The sequence below is a fragment of the Salmo salar genome, chromosome ssa03 (assembly GCF_905237065.1).
Source record: "Salmo salar chromosome ssa03, Ssal_v3.1, whole genome shotgun sequence".
Classification (NCBI taxonomy): Eukaryota; Metazoa; Chordata; class Actinopteri; order Salmoniformes; family Salmonidae; genus Salmo; species Salmo salar.
In genome coordinates this window covers 11,665,751-11,687,607 of record NC_059444.1, presented here as the reverse complement: position 1 = coordinate 11,687,607, position 21,857 = coordinate 11,665,751, and the positions used below count along the sequence as shown (strand labels likewise).

Below are 21,857 nucleotides of genomic sequence, written 5' to 3'. Positions count from 1 at the left end.
GCTTGTAAGTAAGCATTTCACGGTAAGGTCTACACTTGTTGTATTCGGCGCATGTGACAAATAAAGTTTGATTTGATTTCTTAACCAGTCAGCAGTGTAAAGGCATTTTGTTTTGTCAATGAACATGCATTTTAATAGCAATAGTATTTAATGGCTAATGGGATTAATGAATAATCAAACAGTTGTCACCTTACACGATATATGCAATTGTTTACAAGCTGGACCGAGTTTGGAAAATCCTGGACTAGACGACTACATGCCCCATATCGCACTACTGAATATAACGGATATTCCTCGCGCCGGAAGAGAAGAGGTACATTTCCCAGCCATCTTGTGGTAGGTAGTATCTAGCGAATTGTTCGCACCAAGCCTCGTAGAATCGGAGGTGAATTCCGCTGAAGGGGCGCGATCATGCCCGGGCATCTGCAAGAAAGCTTCGGCTGCATCGTAACCAATCGGTTCGACCAGCTCTTGGACGATGAATCAGACCCTTTCGAGGTGTTAAAGGCGGCGGAGAATAAGAAGAAAGAGGCGGCTGCAGCTGGTCTCACCAAGTCTGCAGCCCAAGCCGCCAAGCAGCCCAAGAAGGAGTCACAGAAGGACAGGAAGAATCCGCTCCTTGACAAGAAAGATGAAACACAGGCTGCAGTACCTCTGAAGAAAGAAGGTAAAGGTGCACGCTGACAAATTGGTGGTGCGTGTATTTCAAAACCTGCAAAAACCTAGCCAGTTTGCTAACAACAACATGGGTTCTGTCCTGTTGCGATCAATTTAGAGGGCAACAGAAGAACCCATTGCAAACATGCACATATCCAATGCATTATTAGACGGGTTAATCATGCATTGGATAGCATCCACCTGTGCACTCTGGCCCGCCTCTCGCTGAAATCCATTCCACCTGCAGGATGTGGACGTTGTAAATGATGGCGCTGTGGTTGCTGCGCAGGTTAATGTTTTTGTTGTGAAACAGCTTGAGCTTGGTGCACATATTCATAATATAGCTAGCTAGTTAGCTTTGTATTTAGCTAAGAAAGAAGATGGCTATCTGTCTCTTCTAGGGATTTGCGGGACAAGCTGCGTAGTTAACTAGCTATTCTTCAAAACAACAGTGATGCTACTGAACTGTCAGAAATATCGAGTTGAATGAGGCCCGTGCGTGATGCTGCACCTGCATCATTAGCAAGCTAGGTAGTTCGCGCGACCTAGCCAACCAAAGTCCGGTGCAGGTGGATAAACGGTACAAGCTGACTATCAAGTTATTGCATAGTACTGTTTTCATGTAGGTAGCTTATTCCGTGAAGTGTTATGACAGTGGAACTAGCGTGTTGGCGTTTGTTTTCATCTGCGCATCCGCTTTTCTAAACAGATGTTACTGTACTTCACTTTATAGCTAACAAGCTGTTATTTCCTCGAAGTGCATGCGCAATGTTTTTGTGAACGGGTGCATCTGGCCAGATGTCCACCACAACCAAAGTAACATTAGCTAGCTAAGGCCCCTCTAAATATTATCACTAACTAAATGCATTGAACGAAGCGTGTCTGCCTGGAATCAAAGGTGCATGCTGTCAAAGTAAGAATGACAGGGTAACACAACACCCTCATGAACTAGCTCAGCAACTTCCTCTGGAGTAACCCTAACACCTTTACTGACAGCTGGCCCATAGTTCATGTTGTTAGCTGTTATATGTAACTTTTTGTAACAAATTCACATATAAATATTAGTTACAGATCTGTCATTACATAGAAAATATCTACGGCTTCTTAGACTTGATTTCAATGTGCTTTATTTCTATGCTTTTTCTATGCTTCCTTTTACTTTCGGTTTTGCACACTAGCTTCAAACAGCTGAAAACAATATTTTTGTTTATGGAAAATATATTTCTCAATGGTTTAGATGCCACAATGTTTCTCTAAAACATACTTGCTTGTTTTGTCACATATTGAAATTAGGCAAACTATTACAATTTTAGTAACCAGAAAATGGTTGAGCAATTTCTGCATATTTCTGCAGGGTACAGGGTACAGCCATAGGATATCCCTGTTACTCCCATGTAATTAGGCTAACTTTGTCATCATCCAAAGCAAACTACTGACACTTTTTTGTTGTTTCAATAAATGTTTTCAGCAGCCTCACTTGTCGTTATTAACATACTTGGCTGTCACAACAACAAATTATTTGCGTGATACTTATTCTGTCACTCTAATTTGTTTCCCGACCTGCTAAGACTGACAGTGAAGTTAGTAAAGCTGTCGCACAATACTTGCATCACTGTTTGTTTACCCCAAGCTTTTTCGCCGGTTAGCTGACGTTAGCTACAGGGATGCAAACTAGTCACCTTTAGGTGAAATTCGCCGTTTTGAATCCAAAATAGGTGACCTACGTGAGTCGTGTAGATCCGATGAGAAAAGTTTGGGCGAGGGGGGTGGGGCTTTGGATGACTACTGGCTGTATGCGAATAAGTGATGTGCCTTTGGAGCAATACTGGCTGTATCCAATCATTCACAGAACAATAGAATAGAGGTCGACCGATTAATCGGAATGGCCGATTTAATTAGGGCCGATTTCAAGTTTTCATAACAATCGGTAATCGGTATTTTTGGACACCGATTTGCCGAATGATGATTATTCTTATTATTATTATTATAATAATTTTTTATTTAACTAGGCAAGTCAGTTAAGAACACATTCTTATTTTCAATGACGGCCTAGGAACAGTGGGTTAACTGCCTTGTTCAGGGGCAGAACGACAGATTTTTTTTCCTTGTCAGCTTGGGGATTCAATCTTGCAACCTTACGGTTAACTAGTCCAATGCTCTAACCACCTGCTTTACATTGCACTCCACGAGGAGCCTGCCTGTTACGCGAATGCAGTAAGAAGCCAAGGTAAGTTGCTAGCTAGCATTAAACTTATCTTATAAAAAACAATCAATCAATCATAATCACTAGTTGATGATATTACTAGTTTATCTAGCCTGTCCTGCGTTGCATATAATCGATGCGGTGCGCATTCGCGAAAAAGGACTGTCATTGCTCCAACTTGTACCTAACCATAAACATCAATGTCTTTCTTAAAATCAATACACAAGTATATATTTTTAAACCTGCATATTTAGCTAAAATAAATCCAGGTTAGCAGGCAATATTAACCAGGTGAAATTGTGCCACTTCTCTTGCGTTCATTGCATGCAGAGTCAGGGTATATGCAACAGTTTGGGCTGCCTGGCTCGTTGCGAACTATGACATAACATTGAAGGTTGTGCAATGTAACAGCAATACTTAGACTTAGGGATGCCACCCGTTAGATAAAATACGGAACGGTTCCGTATTTCACTGAAAGAATAAACGTTTTGTTTTCGAGATGATAGTTTCCGGATTCGACCATATTAATGACCTAAGGCTCGTATTTCTGTGTGTTTTATTATATTATAATTAAGTCTATGATTTGATAGAGCAGTCTGACTGAGCGATGGTTGGCACCAGCAGGCTCGTAAGCATTCATTCAAACAGCACTTTCGTGCGTTTTGCCAGCAGCTCTTCGCAATGCTTCAAGCATTGCGCTGTTTATGACTTCAAGCCTATCAACTCCCAAGATTAGGCTGGTGTAACCGATGTGAAATGGTAGCTAGTTAGCGGGGTGCGCGCTAATAGCGTTTCAAACGTCACTCGCTCTGAGACTTGGAGTAGTTGTTCCCCTTGCTCTGCATGGGTAACGCTGCAACGAGGGTGGCTGTTGTTGATGTGTTCCTGGTTCGAGCCCAGGTAGGAGCGAGGAGAGGGACGGAAGCTATACTGTTACACTGGCAATACTAAAGTGCCTATAAGAACATCCAATAGTCAAAGGTATATGAAATGCAAATCATATAGAGAGAAATAGTCCTATAATAACTACAACCTAATACTTCTTACCTGGGAATATTGAAGACTCATGTTAAAAGGAACCACCAGCTTTCATATGTTCTGAGGAAGGAACTTAAACGTTAGCTTTCTTACATGGCACATATTGCACTTTTACTTTCTTCTCCAACACTTTGTTTATGCATTATTTAAACAAAATTGAACATGTTTCATTAATTATTTTAGACTAAATTGATTTTATTGATGTATTATGTGTTCATTCAGTATTGTTGTAATTGTCATTATTACAAATATATACATTAAAAAAATCGGCCGATTAATCGGTATCGGATTTTTTGGTCCTCCAAGTATCGGTATCGGCTTTTTTTGGTCCTCCAATTATCGGTATCGGCGTTGAAAAATCATAATCGGTCGACCTCTAGTAAGAATAATGGTGCAACACTATTAAATATTATTTTATAACATGCACTTTCTCCCGCGTTGACAGCTTTGCACACTCTTGGCATTCTCTCAACCAGCCTCATGAGGTAGTCACCTGGAATGCATTTCAATCAACAGGTGTGATTTGTTAAGTTAATTTGTGGAATTTCTTTCCTTAATGCGTTTGAGCCAATCAGTTATGTTGTGACAAGGTAGGGGTGGTATACAGAAGACAGCCCTATTTTCTAAAATACCAAGTCCATATTATGGCAAGAACAGCTCAAATAGCTCAAATAGGCAAAGGGAAATGACAGTCCATCATTACTTTGACATGAAGGTCAGTCAATCCAGAAAATTTCAAGAACTTTGAAAGTTTCTTCAAATGCAGTCGCAAAAACCATCAAGTGCTATGATGAAACTGGCTCTCATGAGGACCGCCACAGGAACTGAAGACCCAGAGCAGCCAACAAGTGCTCAGCATATGTGGGAACCCCTTCAAGAATGTTGGAAAAGCATTCCTCATGAAGCGGGTTGAGAGAATGCCAAGAGTGTGCAAAGCTGTCATCAAGGTAAAGGATGGCTATTTTGAAGAATATAAAATATATTTTGATTTGTTTAACCAACTGTGTTATTTTTTTGTGTGTGTGTGTGTGTGTGTGTTTGTAAGTTATTTTGTTCATAATGTTGCTGCTACTGTCTCTTAAGACCGAAAATAACTTATTGACATCAGAAAAGCGGTTACTCACCATGAACTGGTAGAAGCTTTTTCCTTTAACAAGTCCGACGTGAAGGATATACTGCTTTCCCGGGAACAGGCTAAAATCCCTGTCATTTGTGTGAAGAGAAGACGGAGAAAAAGGGGGCGGAGGTCGGGCTGCCTTCTGAGAATTCGTAGGCGAGCGTGTAAAACCAATTGAAAATAAAATCGATGACCTATGAGCAAGATTAAACTACCAACGGGACATTAACTATAATATCTTGTGTTTCACCGAGTCGTGGCTAAACGATGACATGAACATCATACAGCTGCCGGGTTTTACACTGTATCAGCAGGATAGAACAGCAGCCTCTGGTAAGACATGGGGCAGCAGTCTATGTATATTGGTAAACAACAGCTGGTGCACGATATCTAAGGAAGTCTCGAGGTTTTGCTTGCTTGAGGTAGAGTATCTCACACTATCTACCTAGAGAGTTTTCATCTGTATTTTTCATAGCTGTCTACATACCACCACAGACCGAAGCTGGCACTAAGACCGCACGCAATGAGCTGTATACCGCCGTAAGCAAACAGAAAAACGCTCATCCGGAGGCGGTGCTCCTACATTTACATTTAAGTCATTTAGCAGACGCTCTTATCCAGAGCGACTTACAAATTGGTGCATTCACCTTATGATATCCAGTGGAACAACCACTTTACAATAGTGCATCTAAATCTTTTAAGGGGGGGGTTAGAAGGATTACTTTATCCAATCCCAGGTATTCCTTAAAGAGGTGGGGTTTCAGGTGTCTCCGGAAGGTGGTGATTGACTCCGCTGTCCTGGCGTCGTGAGGGAGCTTGTTCCACCATTGGGGTGCCAGAGCAGCGAACAGTTTTGACTGGGCTGAGCGGGAACTGTGCTTCCTCAGAGGTAGGGAGGCGAGCAGGCCAGAGTGGCCGGGGACTTTAATGCAGGGAAACTTAAATCCGTTTTACCAAATTTCCACCAGCATGTTAAATGTGCAACCAGAGGGGAAAAGAAAACTCTAGACCACCTTTACTCCACACACAGAGATGTACAAAGCTCGCCCTCCATTTGGCAAATCTGACCATAATGCTATCCTCCTGATTCCTGCATACAAGCAAATATTAAAGCAGGGAGCACCAATGACTCGGTCAATATAAAAGTGGTCAGATGAAGCAGATGCTAAGCTACAGGACTGTTTTGCTAGCACAGACTGGAATATGTTCCGGGATTCTTCCAATGGCATTGAGGAGTACACCACATTCAATAAGTGCATCGATGATGTCGTCCCCACAGTGACTGTACGTACATACCCCAACCAGAGGCCTAGGATTACAGGCAACATTCGCACTGAGCTAAAGGGTAGAGCTGACGCTTTCAAGGAGCGGGACTGTAACCCGGAAGCTTATAAGAAATCCCGCTATGCCCGTCGACGAACAATCAAACAGGCAAATCGTAAATACAGCACTAAGATCGAATTGTACTACACCGGCTCCGACGCTCATCAGATGTGAAATACTGAAAAGATTTGGCATGGGTCCTCATATCTTCAAAATGTTCTACAGCTGCACCATCAAGAGCATCCTGACTGGTTGCATCACCACCTGGTATGGCAACTGCTCGGCCTCCGACCGCAAGGCATTACAGAGGGTAGTGTGTATGGCCCAGTACATCACTGGGGCCAAGCTTCCTGCCATCCAGGACATCTATACCAGGTCAGAGGAAGGCCCTAAAAATTGTCAGACTCCAGCCACTCTTGTCAATGACTGTTCTCTCTGCTACCGCATGGCAAGCGATACTGGAGCGCCAAGTCTAGGTCCAAGAGGCTTCTAAACAGCTTCTACCCCCAAGCCATAAGACTCCTGAACAATTAAAAGGTTATCCAGACGATTTGCATTGACACCCCCCCCCTTAAACTGCTGCTACTCTCTGTTTATAGTCACTTTACCCCTACCTACATGTACACATTACCTTGAGTAACCTGTACTCCCGCACATTGACTCAGTACCGGTACCTCCTGTGTATATAGCCTCGTTATTGTTATTTTGTCTAACTTTTATTTTATACTTTAGTTTATGTAGTAAATCTTTTCTGAACTTTATTTCTTGAACTGCATTGTTGGTTAAGGGATTGTAAGTAGCATTTCACGGTAAGGTCTACATTTGTTGTATTCGGCGCATGTGATAAATAACATTTGATCAAAAAGTATTATTGAAAGAGTGGTGCTCATGTGGGTTTTGTCTGCACCGCCCTCCTAATTAGTCTGTAGTCATATCGGTGTCCACCTCTAAAGCCTCCATGTGTTGTTGTTGTGGTGGCAGGTATCAGGCGGGTGGACCGGAGGCCGGACCAGCAGGGCCAACCTGGCTCCCAGCACCAGGCCGGGCAGGGCGAGGGGCGGCCCGCCGCCGAGAGGAGGCCAGACAACAGGAGACCCCCACGTGAGCGCCGTTTCGATAAACCCCTCGAGGACAAGCCCGACGTCGGAGAGAGAGGAGAGTTCTCTGCAGACAAGTGAGTAGTTGCTGTACTAAATGACAATGCTTAGAGACATTGTTTGTTAATTATAATTATTATCGTTGATGAAATCTGGCCGTCTGGGAATCGTGGGATAGACAGATGTCCGGGACACACTGTATGCTTCAGTTCGTTATTTCTAAGTGTCAGATGACACTTCTCTCTTGCCGTTGACTGTAGTTTGTGCTCACTACTAGCTAAAGCAATGCAAACAAACCTGTCAAAATCACACCTATTATCCTCACAACCTATAACCAACATTGCCTTCAGAAAGTATTCATACAACGTGACTTATTTTGTTGTTATAGCCTGTATTCAAAATGGATAAAATTAGTGAAAACATGTTTTTAGAAATCTTTGCAAATTTATTGTAAATGAAATACAGAAATATCTTAAGTATTCACACCCCTGAGTCATTACTTTGTAGAAGCACTTTTGGCGGCGATTACAGCTTTGAGTCGACTTGTATCAGCTTTGCACATCTGGATTTGGGGATTTTCTCTCATTCTTCCTTGCGGATTTTTCTCAAGCTCTGTTAAGTTAGATTGGGAGCAGTGGTGAACAGCAATCTTCGTCTTTCCACAGATTTTCAATGGGATTCAAGTCTGGTCTTTGGCTGGGCCACTCAAGGACTTTCACATGCTTGTTCTGAAGCCATTCCAGTTTTGCTTTGGTTGTATGCTTGTCCTGTTGGAATGTAAATCTTCACCCCAGTTTAGGTTTTCTGCACTCTGAAGCAGGTTCTCATCAAGGATTTGCCTGTATTTGGCTCCATTCATTGTTCCCTCTATCCATACCAGTCTCACAGTCTCTGCCGTTGTAAAGCATTCCCATAGCATGATGCTGTCACCACCATGCTTCAATGTAGGGATGGTGTTAGACGGATGATCATCTGTGCCTGTTTTTCTCCAGACATTGTGCTTTACATTTAGTTAAATTTTTGTCTCATTAGACCACAGAATCTTTTGCCTCTGTCTTTCACGTGCGTTTTTTAAACTCCAGGCGTGCTGTCAAGTGCCTTTTTTCTCTGGAGTGGCTTCTGTCTGGCCACTCTCCCATAAAGTCCAGATTGGTGAAGTGCTGTAGAAACTGTTGTCCTTCTGGCAGGTTCTCCCATCTCAGCCAAGGAACTCTGTAGTTCTGTCAGAGTGGTCATTGGGTTCTTGGTCACCTCCCTGACCAAGGTCCTTCTTGTCCAGTTACTCAGTTTGGTCGGAAGGCCAGCTCTATGCAGAGTCTGGGTAGTTCCATATTTTTTTCTATTTCCCGATGACGGAGATCACAGTTCTCTATACTATCGATACTATAGAAATTGTTTTATATCCCAGATATATGCCTCATTACAATTCTATCAGAGATCTCGGGACAGTTCCTTGGATTTCATGGTATCGTTTCTGCTCTGACATACACTGTCAACTGTGGGACCTTATATAGACAGATGTGTTTCTTTCTAAATCATGTCCAAACAATTGAATTGACCACAGGTGGACTCCCAAGTTGTAGTGGCATCTCAAGGATGATCAAAATGAATTGGATGCACCTGAGCTCATGGTGTAGTGGCATAGCAAAGGGGTGTGAGTACTTGTTACATGTTTTTAGGAATTGTAGCAAATTTATTGAAAATGAAATACAGACCTATGTAAATTAGATCTGTATTTCATTTTCAATAAATGTTCTAAAAGACATGTTTTCAACTTTGTCATAATGGGGTATTGTGTGTAGATGGGTGAGATTTTTTTATTTTATTTAATCCATTTTGAATTCAGGCTGTAAAACAACAAAATGTGTAATAAGTGAAGGGCTATATGACTACTTTCTGAAGGCAAGGTATATATCCTTGCATGTTTTTAAAACGTTCAATGAAGTAGTATTCGTAGTTCTGAGCTGCTCATTCTGTATCTGTGCTGCTTGATGCTGAGCCTGTGTGTGTGTGTGTGTGTGTGTGTGTGTGCCTCCTTAGACCTTTCGGAGACCGGCCCCCCAGAGGGCGTGGCGGCGGCCGTGGTGGGCGTGGTGGACGGGGCCGGGGCATGGGCCGGGGTGACAGCTTCGACTCCCGGGGCAAACGGGACTTCGACAGACACAGTGGCGGCGGTGACAAACCGTGAGTAATTTCTGCTCAGAGTCCTTAAAGGACAAGTGGTAGTGATGGTCTTTTGGAGGGATTAGATCTTCAGATGCTCTGTGATTAGTGGTAGTGATGGTCTTTTGGAGGGATTAGATCTTCAGATGCTCTGTGATTAGTGGTAGTGATGGTCTTTTGGAGGGATTAGATCTTCAGATGCTCTGTGATTAGTGGTAGTGATGGTCTTTTGGAGGGATTAGATCTTCAGATGCTCTGTGATTAGTGGTAGTGATGGTCTTTTGGAGGGATTAGATCTTCAGATGCTCTGTGATTAGTGGTAGTGATGGTCTTTTGGAGGGATTAGATCTTCAGATGCTCTGTGATTAGTGGTAGTGATGGTCTTTTGGAGGGATTAGATCTTCAGATGCTCTGTGATTAGTGGTAGTGATGGTCTTTTGGAGGGATTAGATCTTCAGATGCTCTGTGATTAGTGGTAGTGATGGTCTTTTGGAGGGATTAGATCTTCAGATGCTCTGTGATTAGTGGTAGTGATGGTCTTTTGGAGGGATTAGATCTTCAGATGCTCTGTGATTAGTGGTATGGTGGAGCTTTTGGTTTCCATTTTTTTCCCCTCAACAGTCAGAAATCCGAGGAGAAGCGTGGCGGGAGTGGCTCTCACAACTGGGGGAACCCCAAGGACGAAACAAGGTTGGTGTTCAAACAATCATTACCTACTCCCTTAAATGAGATGACCATTATGTGTAGGCAAGGACACAGGTCCTTTGTTGATATTAACTGGTTTGTTCCTTCGCTGTGTTGAATTTCTGTTCCCAGTGGTGATGCTGAACAGACTGCTGCACCCGAGGGAACCCCTGAGGGAGTGGCACACCCCCCTGCTGACTCTGAGAACAAGTGAGCACCTTCCTGGACCTGTCCAGTTAACTTCCCTGCACACCTCGGTGCAAAACACCCCAAACCCCAAACGGGACAACCAACCCATTTCGCTCCATTTCATTTAACCTTTATTTATACATATACAGTTGAAGTCGGAAGTTTACATACAGTTAGGTTGGAGTCTCATGGCATCAGTCAGGAAGTTAAAGCTTGGTCGCAAATGGATCTCCCAAATGGACAATGACCCCAAGCTTACTTTCAAAGTTGTGGCAAAATGGCTTAAGGACAACAAATTCAAGGAATTGGAGTGGCCATCACAAAGCCCTGACCTCAATCCTATAGAAAAATGTGTGGGCAGAACTGAAAAAGCGTGTGCGAGCAAGGAGGCCTACAAACCTGACTCAGTTACACCAGCTCTGTCAGGAGGAATCGGCCAAAACTCACCCAAATTATTGTGGGAAGCTTGTGGAAGGCTACCCGAAACGTTTGCCCCAAGTGAAACAATTTAAAGGCAATGCAACCAAATACTAATTGGGTGTATGTAAACTTCTGACCCACTGGGAATGTGATGAAAGAAATAAAAGCTGATATAAATCATTCTCTCTACTATTTTTCTGACATTTCACATTCTTAAAATAAATTGGTGATCCTAACTGACCTAAAACAGGGAATTTTTACTCTGATTAAATGTCAGGAATTGTGAAAAACTGAGTTTAAATGTATTTGGCTAAGGAGTAAACTTCCGACTTCAACTGTACATATACAGCTCTGGAAAAAAGTAAGAGACCACTGCAAAATTATCAGTTTCTCTGGTTTTACTGTTTATAGGTAAGTGTTTGGGTAAAATTATTTATTTTTAATTTTTTTTATTCTATAACCTACTGACAACATTTCTCCTAAATTCCAAATAAAAATATTTATTTGCAGAAAATGACAACTGGTCAAAATAACAAAAAGATGCAGTGTTGTCAGACCTTGAATAATGCAAAGAAAATAAGTTCATATTCATTTTTAAACAACACAATACTAATGTTTTAACTTAGGAAGAGTTCAGAAATCAATATTTGATGGAATAACCCTGATTTTCACACTGGCTTGTAGGCCTCTCCAGGTCTCACACCCACTGTGAAATTTGGTGGAATCGGCAAGGCTGGAATCGGGCAGATTTGTTTTTGTGAAGGACACTTGAATCAAGCCCAATCTCCAGACCTGAAACCCATTGAAAACCTCTTGAATGTGATCAAGAGGAAGAGCTGAGCTGCTTGAATTTTTGCGCCAAGAGTGGCATAAAGTCACCCAACATCAATGTGAAAGACTGGTGGAGAGCATGCCAAGACGCATGAGATGCATACATACACACACACACACACACACACACACACACACACACACACACACACAGGTTAGTCCAATTTTTGCCAGGGAGACCTGTTCTTGGAGTTAACATCACACTGTACTGGTTCTCTATGGTGCTGCATTTATGCTGATTTGTGCTGTTCTCAACATTCAGATCATCCCGTGGTCCACAATGCAAGCAGCCCTACAGTCAATCTAGAAGAAATCCAAAACAACAGAAATGTGAAAGCTAGCAGACAATGTATGGTAATAGCTTTCAATAACAAATGCGTCTCTGTCTCCTCCAGGGAGAACGAGGTGGAGGAACCAAAGGAGGAGGGCCCCAAGGAGATGACCCTGGACGAATGGAAAGCCATGCAGGACAAGGAACGCGCCAAAGTGGAGTTCAACATCCGCAAGCCCAACGAGGGCGCCGACAGCAAGTGGAACAAAGGCTACGTTCTGCACAAGTCCAAGAGCGAAGATGTAAGTGACGAGAAGCTGAAAGACGTAAGTGACACAAGCCGTGTGTGTGTATATATAATTTATATTAAAAAAAAATTGTTGTTGCTTTTTGCTTACCTGTAGTTGTGCAGTGCACTGTTAGGTGTGTATATAGATGTTTTGCCATTGTATTTGGTTGTAGTTTAGGACTGTGATGGTCATGGAATTCTGGGTGACGTAATTGTCCAGCCAAATGACCAGGGTCTCCGTATTAACCGTTCGAATAGGAATATTTTTGTATTATTATGGTCCCGTGTGGCTCAGTTGGTAGAGCATGGTGTTTGCCACGCCAGGGTTGTGGGTTCGATTCCCACGGGGGACCAGTATGGGAAAAAAATGTATGAAATGTATGCATTCACTACTGTAAGTCGCTCTGGATAAGAGCGTCTGCTAAATGACTAAAATGTCAAATGTAAAATTATTATTATTATTATTGAAAAAAAATTTGGACCCACATTTTCTGCTTTCCTCCGCTCCTGACTGCATGGCTGACATAGAAATAGAATTAATAGAACAGGCATCCCCATTCAAGTCAATGAAGGCATAATGAGTGGACTGACCATTACAAGTGTAGCCATAGGAGTAAAACAGGAAGTGTACCCATCAATATGTGCTGTGATTTGTTGATTAAACTCAATTTACATTACAAAAAATACATTCCATAGCATGAGCCACCTCAGTTATCATTTGAGTGAACATTCTACATTACCATGGAAATGATTGCATTACAATAGCAGACATCCATTGCCAGTGTACCCATGAGTTTACCATTCAGCTATATGGGGTGAAGGAGTCAATTGAACGACCAGATTGGCGCAAGTTCAACAAATCTGATATAACAAAGTGGATATTTGTCAAATACTTCATGATTTATGTCATGGAACAGGCCACTGTGGTTACTTAAGTCCTATGTGGATATATTTTGCAGTTTTCGCTGCAAAACATGTAGAGGTTGTCCCTTTTTTAGGTTTAGAAGAAGTGACTGCTAAATGCTAACTCCTGTTCATATAAGCTGGTTAGCACAGCTAGCATACAGAAATAAGTGGTGGTAGTTTTAACTGTAATGCAGTTGATTAGTAACGATGACATGAACATGTATTTGGGTTGACATCCATACAAGCATTATAAAATGATTTTTACCTCAACATAGTGAAAAATACACGTGTAAACAATAGCCTAAATGTAGGCTAATTTTGCTGGGGGGCAATGAGGAGACTCGGGATCTTTCTCCCACGGCATTTCCCCCTACTTGTTTCCATGGCAATTCCATTGTTTTGGTCGAGTTCAATTGACCTCTTTACTGCATCTATTGCCAGGGTTAGAGGTTCCAAGCTCCTTATATTCATAGTTTGCTACAACACCTTGCTTGTTCCAGCAAGGGCAACAAAGTTTTATCACGTTGTTAAGAGTCCATGTTATCGCAGAAAGTCTTCAATCAGCTGTTCATTCCCCCCTCCCCCCAAAAAACATCTAGGGCTGTCACAATTACTGTATAACTGACGGTAATGAATGAAGACCGTCATGACAATAAAATAACCATATATATGTTATGTTATATATATTTATGTTATATATATATATATATATGGTTATTTTATTTTTATGACGGTCTTCATTCATTACCGTCAGTTATACAGTAATTGTGACAGCCCTAGTTGTGTTTTGCATATTTCATTATGTTTTCATGCCGTATTTGAGAAAATTCTGTGTTATTTACATTTAGGATGTGACCGACTCAATTAAATAATTTGTTTTTAATTTCAAATAAATTTGATTTCAATTTAAGTTACAGAACATTTTCAGATATACAGTACTCTACTCAAGTGATATTGGTGAACTGTGTCATTTCAAGTTTTGGGAAAAAAGTTTTAAGTTAGAAAGAAGTTTGATGATTGATTCCTGTCAACGGATCAATACTAAACAATCTTTAAGGTTAATAAAGATTGTTAATAACTGTGGTGGTCTTTTTTATGCATTTACCAACAAAAGGGCTGATATAAGCCAGATAGTAATGTTAACCAGCTAACAACCCTCTCCAAGAGGCTATGTCATTACAAATGTGACTGAAGTGTTCATCCTTATTGTTGGTCCTTTCTCTTGGCTGTTACAGAGACCGGCTGTGATTGATGCTCCAGAGATTGAAGCAGACACAACCCCTCTGTTCAAGGTGCCTGTTGTTTCACATATTCACCCCTATACAATTCTGATAAAACAAGCCTTTATCTACACACTCATACACATTGGCATAGTATATCAAGAGTTAAATTCTGTCAAACAGTAGTTAGCATGTTGGCTAGTTGAGATGGTTGCTATCAGTGGTCTCTGGCTAAATGTAAACAACGTCAACTCTTCCTCCATCAGGGAAATCCTGACGAAGTTGGCCCGGACCACCACTTCCGCAAGCCCGCCAACGACATTACAGCCCAGCTGGAGATCAACTTCGGAGACCTGGGCCGGCGCGGGCGGGGGGGAACCCGTGGAGGAAGGGGAGGTCGCGGTGCGGGAGGAGGCCGATCTGAAAAGGTAACGCTAATGGAGACTGTTGTCACTGAACACAAATAGATGTAAATGTTGATCACAAAAGGCTGTGGTTACTAGGGTTGAATATTTTCCCGGTATTGTACAAATGTTCCATCCCGAGAATAAATCACTTTTCTCCCAGGTAACCAGGTATTTCCCTCCAAAACCGGGAGTGGCATTATAAATCTGGATTTGATTATAGCTTTGATCAGCATGAAAATTCAAACCTGATGTTACCTGAGCCTGATGAGACATATATTAAATGCATTTTATGAGCCCTACATTAACCACATTTAATGAACCCAAGCACAAAAAAGCCCAAATGATTGTGCCATTATCCAATACATATATGATATAGGTTATTGCACATTACGCATGACAGAAACACATAAAAACCAATAGATGTATCTAGCTATGTGCTCTCTTGGGTAAATAAATGAATCTAGCACCAGTAGGCTAATCTTTTTGAGCGTGAACTGTATTACTGTACTGTATTATATTACATGGACTGGAATTACACACATCGTTAAACCATGATAAAGCAGAAGAGAACTTGCGATTCTGGTGCAGCACAAGCTGTCTACAAAGTTACAAGCTACTGAATTTGATTTTAAGTTTGAAATATAATGGGGCCTATTTGTATAATTAGTAGGCTGACGCATATATACCTTTCATAATATTTCCCCTAATGTTATTAGCCTACATCCTCTTTCTCTCTATTGCTTCATTCCTTCCTCGCGTTCAACGGTTAAATTATCGTCATCATTCTAATGTCGTCTTTTAATAATGTTGGACTAGAATTAGATGTAGAAGGCTTTCACTTCTCTTCACAATGATTGAATGGTTATGGGTCTGAATAAATAACTTCTATAGCCAACCACCATCGCACGTTCGCCCTTATTTCAAACTATCCGTGAGTTCTCTTGGCTGCTGTATTTAACATTAAACAAAAAAGAGCTTGCGCTCCTCTAAAAAGAAATGATGTCCAACAAGTTATTCTAGTCTAGCTTTTCCTGCATGGAACTCCAAGAGCTAAGGAACTTTTTTTAAGGAGAGGCCAGCGGAGCACAGGTGGTTGCATATTGAGCAAGAGACAGAGGCTATAAGTTAGAAGCTTGTTAGTAATTAGTCAGTAATCAGTAATTAGCTAAATATAAGGCTAATACTGCATTAAATGTACCTGAAAGAGGTAGGCTAGGACATCCTATATATAGGGCTATATATCAATCTAGATTCAGGATTATCTATTTTGGATGCAATTTGAATGGAGTTGATGAAGAGAGAGAGAGAGAGAAAGACTTAGTGAATGCTCATGCATGCACTGATTTTAAAGCAACGATATTCGAGTGATGGGCTGTTTTTAAAACTCTGGAGAATTGAAAAAATGATAATCGTTACACATCTAAAACAAGGTAACCCCCAAAAGCCAGCTGAAGATGGGTAAATTAGACATGCATTCGGTCTTAATATTACTGTAGTATGCTGCAGCAAATTTAGGCCTAGGTCACAAGAACAAAAAGTTACCAAGATGAGATGATAGGTCTACAAACATTGAGAACTGTGCTCCATGCTGAGATGGGCTGTCTGTCCCCACCCTGATTCATCATGCACAGTCCATAGAGAAGCCAGATTTAGACATTGCATATATTTTAATAGTTCTGTTTCACGCCATGGTGTTCATATAAATAATTTATTAGAATATACCAGTTTCTCTGTTATTTATCCTGGGTAAAAAGGGAGTGGTTTTGGTTGGTAAATCTCGGTAACCGGGTTCCCACCATTCAACCTTAATGGTTAGTGACCATAAAAAGCTGTTTTCACTGACCACAAAAAGTCAAATTGGGTGCTCAAGTTGACTGTGATCATTGTTCTTCTACTTGTTGAGTTGTGTTGTTCATGTAGTACCTCCCAATCCCTACTGAACACGACCCAGTATTCTCTGATTTCTCTCTCTCTCTTTGTCCCCAGCCAGGTGGAGTGTCCGTTCCCAATGTCGACGACCCAGAGGCTTTCCCGGCCCTGGCTTAATACTCTAGCACCGCCACTAGCCCGCCCCATCAGCCCCTCCGGGCCCCTCCTCTACGAGGCTTGCATGCTTACAACTTCTTCAAGTATACGAGAAAAAAAAGACTGTCATCACACCTGAGGACTGAAATTTGTACCTGTTTTAAAATGACAGATAAAAGACAAAAAAAAAGCGGAAAATGGACTTCTTGTTGAACTGAAGCAAATTATTGGTAAAAGTTTTGTATTTAGAGACATGATAGCAGGGATGTTTTCATACAGTATGTTTTTTTTCTTCAGATATTATGCGTACTTCATGGATATTGTTTTTGTATTGCTGCTTGAAAAAATGCATTTCAGAGGTGTGTGTGTGTGTGTGTGTGTGTGTGTGTGTGTGTGTGTGTGTGTGTGTGTGTGTGTGTGTGTGTGTGTGTTTTAACCCCGAGGCTTTGGCTGGTTTTCCTCATGACTTTATCTGACTATTTTGGGGTCATCTTAGACGAGCTTTTATTTTGAAAGGGGTGACTTTTAAGTCATGTATTACTCTGATGTTAAACTCAATACATTTGAGTACCTTTGTACTAAATCTTTTACTGTGTTTTAAAAATGTACCTGTATTCGAGTGACCCCTTGATCTTAATATTCTTCTGCTTGTCATGCAGTGAAAGGGAATTTCCTTTATTTTCCTATTGATAAGCTCTTATTTTTCTTGACCAGTGGTTCATGTGCTTTGTCCCTGGTCCTTAACTGCCTGTGTCTTCAGGGCAGCCATGGCCCAAATGTATTTCTAGGCTGGTCCTTGAAGGTCGTACAGGCTTTACTACTAGTAACCTTAGGACCACTATACGAATATATTGTATTTTTTGTGTGACCAAATCTTTGTGTGTGTTTGTGTGTGTGCGTGCATGTGAAATTGATTGGGTTCATTGTAAACGGGAACAATAGTTACTTATAGGACTTAAAGTACTCCCCTGTCATGACCTTGACATCTTCCGGGCACTTGACCACAAGTTCAAAAGCAGCTCTATCTTGCCTGAAGTACTTGTTATTTCTGAGAACATCGTTGTTTCATACTAGGGAAGATGGTCGACTGTGGACATATCTTGTTTCTATCAGCACCAGTACTCTGAAACGTAATTTGTATTTTATTTTTTCCCTGGTGATCATCTTTGCTGTTACTGTTCTATTATTGTTATTATTATTGTTATTATTATTATTATTATCATTACTACAGCAGCACTACTGCATAATTTGTCTGAAAGAAATGGACCGTTCAATGTGGAGCAATCGAGTGCTACAGAATGTATGACTGCTAACCTTGCGTATAGTCGTCTGTGTCTAGCATTTCCAGTAGAGGATTTATTTGAACGAAGTGGGTATACTTCACACCACAGGATGGGAGGACTGCTCATAATAATGACTGGAGCGGAACTAATGGAATGGCATCAAACACCTGGAAAGCATGTGTTAGATGTATTTAATTCCACTGATTCCGCTCCAGTCATTACCATGAGCCCGTTCTCCTCAATGAAGCTGCCACCAACCTCCTGTGCTTCACACATTTGGGTTGGGGAAGAGGTACATTTAAGGCTGAAAGACTGAAAGCTTTATATTACAATGCTCTGGAAAGACTTGCTGGTAATGCATGGACACAGGTGACTGGCGCAAGCCTTTTGTAGTACTGTTTGAGCCACTTGATGGTAGACTTCTCTGCAAACATCCCTGTTCTAATAAATTACTTAAGAGGTGTTAAATGTATTCTGCCCACGGAAGTGAGTTGTGTGAAATCATTACTGTGATTTAAAAGGAAAAAGAACGAACTGTATTGCTTTTCTATATTCAAGCTGTGTGACGTTGGCATTATTTCAATGTTATGTCCATAGAGCCCCTACAGTAATTTAATAGGATCTATGTTATAAACCCTCAAAGTTCCATAATGGGGCCAAAATGGCAGCCATCTTGGTCAGGGAGAAATCATAAACCAGTCTAGTTGGAATGAATGGCAATGGAGGCATAGGTGATGCGTTTCCTGATTTCACTAAATGCAGGAAAATAAAAGTAAAGCATGTGATTATATCAGTTGTAGTCAACCTAAAATATTATCATATAATAATAAATATTGTTTATACAGGTTTTATACACATTTTCAGTATAAATATAATCGAAAATGTGAACAGACAATAATGTCTCAGATTTTGTTTTCTTTGAAAGCTGTGAGTGCTATTATATGAAAAAAGTATGTGGACATCCCTTCAAATGAGTGGATTTGGCTATTTCAGCCACAACTGTTGCTGACAGGTGTATAAAATCGAGCACACAGCCATGCAATCTCCATAGACAAACATTGGCAGTAGAAAGGCCTTACTGAAGAGCTCTGACTTTCAACGTGCCACTTTTCCAACAAGTCAGTTCGTAAAAGTTCTGCCCTGTAGAGCTGTTCCGGTCAACTGCAAGTGTTGTTATTGTGAAGTGGAAATGTCTAAGAGCAACAATGGCTCAGCCGCAAAGTGGTAGGCTACACAAGCTCACAGAACAGGAGCGGTGAGTGCTGAAGCACGTATCGTGTAAACATAGTCTGTCCTCGTTTGCAACACTAACTACAGATTTCCAAACTGCCTCTGGAAGCAACATCAGCACAATAGCTGTTTGTCGGGAGCTTCATGAAATGGATTTCCATGGCCGAGCAGCCGCACACAAGCCTAAGATCACCATGCGCAATGCCAAGCATCGGCTGGAGTGGTGTAAAGCTCACCGCCATTGGACACTGGAGCAGTCGAAACACGTTCTCCGGAGTTATGAATCACGTTTTCACCCTCTGGCAGTCCGATGGACGAATCTGAGTTTGATGGATGCCAGGAGAATACTACCTGCCACAATGCATAGTGCCAGCTGTAAAGTTTGGTGGAAGAGGAATAATGGTCTGAGGCTGTTTTTCATGGTTCGGGCTAGGCCCCTTAGTTCCAGTGAAGGGAAATCTTACAGCATAGAATGACATTCCAGACGATTCTGTGCTTCCAACTTTGTGGCAACAGTTTGGGGAAGGCCCTTTCCTGTTCCAGCATGACAATGCCCCCGTGCACAAAGCGAGGTCCATACAGAAATGGTTTGAGGTCGATGTGGAAGAACTTGACTGGCCTGCACAGAGCCCTGACCTCAACCCAATCGAACACCTTTGGGATGAATTGGAACGGCGACGTCAGTGCCCAACCTCAATAAAGCTCTTGTGGCTGAATGGAAGCAAGTCCCTGATGCAATTTTTTATTTTTTTTATTTTTAAATTTCACCTTTATTTAACCAGCTAGGCCAGTTGAGAACAAGTTCTCATTTACAACTGCGACCTGGCTAAGATAAAGCAAAGCAGTGCGACACAAACAACACAGAGTTACACAAGGGATAAACAAACGTACAGTCAATAACACAATAGAAAAATCTATATACAGTGTGTGCAAATGTAATAAGATTAGGGAGGTAAGGCAATAAATAGGCCATAGTGACAAAATAATTACGATTTAGCAATTAACACTGGAGTGATAGACGTGCAGAAGATGAATGTGTAAGTAGAGATACTGGGGTGCAAAGGAGCAAAAAAATAACAATATGCAATGTTCCAACATCTAGTGGAAAGCCTTCCCAGAAGAGTGGAGGCTGTTATGGCAGCAAAGGGGGGGCTCCATCTTAATGCCCATGATTTTGGAATTAGATGTTCAACAATCAGGTGTCCACATACATTTGGTCATGTAGTGTACTTCTGCATCCCACAAGGTGGAGACATTGTAGCAAATCATTGGAAGACAACCCCTCCGACATCAAATTTCTGAAACGTGAACATGTGCAAGTTCAAGGGAAAACCCTTAGGGAATGGTAAAGAGGCCTCTAGTGAAAATGGAATGGGGATCCCCAAGCTGTATTCAACGGGAGTGGAATGTACACTGAGTCTTGCATCAGGCAATGAAAACAGTATGCCTGTTTCAACATGATATATGTCTATAGTCTTTGCAGATTTTTCCCCTACCTCTTCTGTATGTTCGGAATCAGCTATCAAGACTTCTAGGAACCAAACGACTCAAGTATGACCTCTTTCTTGTTCATTGACCGCGATATTGAATATTCACCACTTTATTTCTATGATCAATGCATGTGAATCATAGAGATCACAGTGGTATGATTGTACGTCATGTCCTGGCTATTATGTCCAATGTATGGTGCATCCTCTAATCTCTTCCAGTCTATGCCATGCTTACACTTTTAAGAAGATTCTCTATTTTGTTAACCATTTTGGCTGATGGAATCCTACTGAAGTAAGTTCTCTTCAATTGTTAGAAACCAATATAATTTTTGAAAATTAGATTACATAATATGTTTCATTTTGTGGATATCATTCATTCCCCACAGAAATCCATTCTCTGGGCCTATCGAGGCAACAGGGTTTGCCATGATCTTTGGAGCATTTTTTGTAGTTGCAAGGTAAGTTTTGCTTGATGGTCTTTTGGGGTCTAGGTCAGGTTACTGAATAAACTGTGATTGATGGAACAAACACCAAGGGTCACAACGTGTCGGGCTCTAAGGTTAAGCACGTGTCTCGCCAAGCAGGTTCAGTTTGTTACCATTGCAAAGTTTTTAGTAGAAAGTTAAACTGTTGAAAAGGAAATGGTCCCCACCAGTGCGGAACTACATGACAGAAAAAAACATCTCTCACTTGGTCTTTTTACAGCAGTGATTTGGCCTTAGATCGTCAAGGCTACGTGTTTATAATCACGTTCACAGATGAACAATCAAGTAAGCAAAGTAAAAAGATTAGCCAGGAAATTGGGATTGCAAATCCTACGTGTGCCATTCATTGTGTGTGAGGGTGAAAACAGATGAACTTGGGGGTATTGTTCTTCATTTTTGACAGAACTTGTAAAAATCTAAATGTTCATATGATACTGTTGTGTAATAACAGCTGTTCAACTTTCTCATTGGCTCATACTTGGCTTCGCAAAATGGCAGTGAAAAGTGACCCATTCTATGTCCAAGGCAT

At 41.4% G+C, this 21,857-nt stretch overlaps 1 protein-coding gene across 4 annotated transcripts; it reads left to right on the top strand.

Annotated features, from left to right (window-relative positions):
* The first annotated feature begins 300 nt into the window (after positions 1–300).
* On the top strand, positions 301–18,595 carry LOC106598504 (plasminogen activator inhibitor 1 RNA-binding protein). Of its 4 annotated transcripts, none has more exons than XM_014189557.2 (9): positions 301–667; positions 7,320–7,512; positions 9,476–9,619; positions 10,220–10,288; positions 10,400–10,492; positions 12,118–12,295; positions 14,424–14,480; positions 14,675–14,836; positions 16,802–18,595. In XM_014189557.2, exons 1-9 carry the CDS (start codon positions 412–414, stop codon positions 16,859–16,861), a joined length of 1,212 nt encoding a protein of 403 aa, XP_014045032.1. In that variant the 5' UTR covers positions 301–411; the 3' UTR covers positions 16,862–18,595. The 4 variants fall into 4 exon arrangements, with proteins under 4 accessions (XP_014045032.1, XP_014045034.1, XP_014045025.1 ...); XM_014189559.2 differs by having other exon boundaries at positions 302–667; positions 10,415–10,492; XM_014189550.2 differs by having other exon boundaries at positions 303–667; positions 12,118–12,319.
* The last annotated feature ends 3,262 nt before the right edge of the window (positions 18,596–21,857 follow it).

Excerpts from the sequence above, each read along its gene's own strand:
- LOC106598504 (XM_014189550.2), top strand. The coding sequence starts at position 412 with ATGCCCGGGCATCTGCAAGAAAGCTTCGGCTGCATCGTAACCAATCGG. Across the intron at positions 7,513-9,475 it reads GGAGAGTTCTCTGCAGACAA|ACCTTTCGGAGACCGGCCCC; the intron begins GTGAGTAGTTGC and ends GTGCCTCCTTAG. Across the intron at positions 14,481-14,674 it reads ACACAACCCCTCTGTTCAAG|GGAAATCCTGACGAAGTTGG; the intron begins GTGCCTGTTGTT and ends TTCCTCCATCAG.